Source organism: Morone saxatilis, unplaced genomic scaffold (genome assembly GCF_004916995.1).
Source record: "Morone saxatilis isolate NCDOM2014 unplaced genomic scaffold, NCSU_SB_2.0 Contig12, whole genome shotgun sequence".
NCBI classification, from domain to species: Eukaryota; Metazoa; Chordata; class Actinopteri; family Moronidae; genus Morone; species Morone saxatilis.
Genome location: NW_023339674.1, coordinates 3,074,555 through 3,078,168, shown reverse-complemented (window position 1 = coordinate 3,078,168; position 3,614 = coordinate 3,074,555). Strand labels below are relative to the sequence as shown.

General features: G+C 40.8%; 1 protein-coding gene across 1 annotated transcript in view; it reads left to right on the top strand.

Moving 5' to 3' along the window:
* Positions 1 to 2,899, top strand: part of LOC118321982 (fetuin-B-like) — a 4,584-nt gene extending 1,685 nt beyond the window's left edge. Inside the window, exons 3-9 of the mRNA XM_035653559.1 lie at positions 5 to 138; positions 299 to 412; positions 729 to 807; positions 1,251 to 1,417; positions 1,858 to 1,971; positions 2,142 to 2,270; positions 2,498 to 2,899. Of these exons, the coding sequence (XP_035509452.1) occupies positions 5 to 138; positions 299 to 412; positions 729 to 807; positions 1,251 to 1,417; positions 1,858 to 1,971; positions 2,142 to 2,270; positions 2,498 to 2,755 (995 nt within the window). The 3' untranslated portion in view covers positions 2,756 to 2,899. The remainder of the gene's footprint in view (positions 1 to 4; positions 139 to 298; positions 413 to 728; positions 808 to 1,250; positions 1,418 to 1,857; positions 1,972 to 2,141; positions 2,271 to 2,497) is intronic.
* The last annotated feature ends 715 nt before the right edge of the window (positions 2,900 to 3,614 follow it).

The following is a 3,614-nucleotide window of genomic DNA, read 5'->3' as shown; positions in this document are numbered from 1 at the left end:
TCAGACCCTCCAGGCTGCAATAGCTCTGAGGTGGTGAGGGTGGCGGAAGAGGCCCTGGAGCAGATCAACCAGGACCGGACACACGGATATATCCTGAGCCTGAACAGACTGTACGACCTCTCTCACACTCCTGAGAAGGTGAGGGTGAACTCTTGCACAAACACACACACACATACGTGCACAAAAGTTTGAACAGGGTTCTACACCGTATTGCATCTTGTTAAGTGTGGTTGCAGAGAAATGTAAAACCAACTCTGTGTGTGTGCGTGTGTGTTTGTGTGTGTGTGTATGCATGTAGGAGAAAGGTGGGTCACTCTATAAATTGACCATTGATGTCATGGAGACCAAATGCCACATCAACAGCAGGAAACCATGGAAACAATGTGAAGTCAGAGATATTGCTGATGTTCCAGTAAGTACCACAGGGTGGCGTATCCTCACTTTTAAAAATAACCTCAACCTAACATAATTTGCATTTTTAAATATACTTTTAGACTGATGCCAAAGTTCTGCTTTGTTTAGCACTTGCAAGTGAAATTATGCTTTTTTTTTTTTTAAATGTATCAGTCAAAATTCTAAATCCATTTCCTGGTGCAATGGATTCCAAATCTAAAAAAAGAAACTGGAATTATAAGGCTCAAATATGTTTTGTAGCTTCCGACAGCTTTTTATTTTTGACCAAAAATGGCTCTTCTGTACACCTACATCTGTGTATTTGCATCCTTCAGGTGTATGGAGAATGTGAGATATCTGCCTACGTCGACTCTCAAGTCAAACTTCAACACTACTCCTGTGCAATTCGTGAAGGTAGACGGACGGACTCATTCAGACTCATCTGGGATTATTCTTGCTTCATTACAGGATAACACAAAAACACATTGTGATAGAACACATTGCAAGTCTATTTTGTTGGCACTTCTCCACTTAGCTTCTTCACCACTAGTGAGGTGTGAAATTAAGATGCTGATATACATTGAATTGTTTCTCTATGCTCTGTCCAATAATACCTCCCGAAGGATCCATGAATGATAATGCAGGGTTGCTTTTGAAAATTATCAGTTTTATTTATTTTTTCACAATTTGGATAAAGCAAGCTACCAGAGGGAAGGGAGGGATGCTGAGGATAGCTGGAAGGGTTCACACTGCAGGATGAAGGTTGGGGGAGGAGTACCTGTCACTGTATAAAGTGCCAGGATTAAATCCTTAACAGCCTCAGCTACGATTTGATGCTGTTAATTCTGTCTGTTTAGTTCCCGCCACTGCAGTGGTGGACGTGTGTCCGGACTGTCCCACAGCTGACAACCTGAATGAGCCCGTCGTCAAGGAGACCGCCAATCTCTCTCTGCAGAGGTTCAACGAAGAGAGCCACCTGACCAACTACTTTACTCTGGAGAACATCACAAAAGCCAGTTCACAGGTTAAGAAAACAATTAAAAAATGTAATAACTTAATAATATTTGTTCGGAGTATCTATGGCCAGAGATTAGGGTTCATGTTTGCAAAAATACATACAGACGATCTGTCTCTTGTTCTTTGGTTCTTATCAGGTTTATCCTTCTAGCCTTCTTAGGGCTATACCTTTATTTTTCTGTGCTCTTCAAAGGATTGGCTACTTAATGTCTAACTAATTTCTTTTTACTTTGAAAATCATCAGGGATGGGTTTTGATGTTGTATGTGCAGCAGTGGCACTTTTATCAGGTTGATTATATTTGGTCATAACACACTGAGTGAGAAAATTGAAGTTCTCTTGACTGATTAAAAACTTTGCCACCTAATTATTATTTTGGTAAGCAGTTTATAGGAGTGTTATAAATACGTATACACATGTACGTCAGTATGATGTCTTTGTCTGTCAGTGGGTAGTTGGTCCATCCTACTTTGTGGAGTTCACCATTGTGGAGACGGTGTGTTCAAAGAAAACAGATGCCAGTGAACTGAGTGACTGCCGACCTATGGACTGTCAATTTGCTGTGAGTCACACACACATATGTATTAAGAGTGTTTTAATACACGATTTACTGTACTGAATCAGCACAAGTTCTTCAGACTTGTGCGTCTAGTCTTAGCTGTGTCGGTAGTTGCTTGTACTTGTAATTGTAAATCCAGGCTATTCAACTGTTCTGGATTTCTTTGCTCTCAGCATAAAGGCTTCTGTTTGGGCTCACACGTAGCCAATGAGGACGAGTTTGAAATCAGACTACCTGTTGGAAAGAAGAACAGCTCATTTCGGAAGCCTGTAGAGGTGAAGTGTGAGATCTACGAACCTCAGGTACCAGCTTCAACTGCAGCGATGCACCACACACTTAATATATCTGATCTGCACGAGTAACAAACTACTTCTCTTCATCCATGTACCAATCTGTTATTGCATCTCTGACATTTTGATATTCATCCTGAGATTTAGATTAATGGAGGCTTTTAGAGACGATTTTTTAAAGGTTGCAGTAATGAATAATTTTGTTTTACTGTCTCTTTCTCTGTTCTCTCCCGCTGCAGGCTGCCGCTGTGGAGGAGCAGGCCCATGCGAAGGCCGACAGCGGGCACACTGAGCATCAGCACGACAACCACACACACCTGCACCCCCATGAGCACATGCACTCAGTCACACCCAGCTCAGACCTCACTGTCTCCAAGCCACGGGGCTCCCTCGGGACTGTGGTGAATAAGCCTGCTCCTCTAAGGTCTTCCCCAGCAGCCAGCTCCTGCCCCGGCCCGCACAGACACAATCTGGGTTTGGGAAAACTCCGGCTCTGATTGGCTGGGCCAGGAGAGTTGATCAGTTACTCAAGCTACATTTTACTGCATGTTGTAATTAGTTAAGAAAGACAAGAAATTGTAACTTAAAGTAAAATATGGGAAGAAAATAAGGTATACCAACAATAATCATTGTAAATAATCCGATCACACTGATTGATTAAAGCATTTACAGAACAGGAAGTTGTATTATTTTCTTGCATAACATGGAAATATATAAATACATATTAGATTAGTCTAGATTAGATTCAACTTTATTGTCATTGCACAAGTACAGGTACAAGACAACGAAATGCAGTTAGCATCTAACCAGAAGTGCAAAGTAGTAAAGTGCAGAGTGATTGACATATGTTCAAAATTATGTATAATAATTATAGATATATATATATATATATGAATATATTGGTGAGATATTTACATTATGAACAGTATTAACAGAATGAACGGAGTGAGGTGAATACACTAAGATATATACAGTAATATTTCTGTGGGGACATTTTCAAATTACTTTTTCACCTTGAATTACAAGCTAACTGTTATATAATTAACCTATAAAAGGTCACTTACACACACACTTACACACACATACTTCACTGGTACATGGGAGTTGAGGGGTTGGACAGAGAGAAGTCACGTGAGGCAGATAGTCCGTGAATAAAAGAAGAAGAAGCCATAAAAAGACGCTCCTTATCCTGAGAATCATCACATGTTGAGTGACAACAGTTTGTAATAAAAATATTAATAATCTACAGTAACAAATCCCTCCTCCTCCTCCGTACGACGTGAAGTATGAGGCAACACTCTAGAGTGCCGTTGCGTCGATGTCACCCCGGGATTAGCTCGCCGTGATCGTATAGTG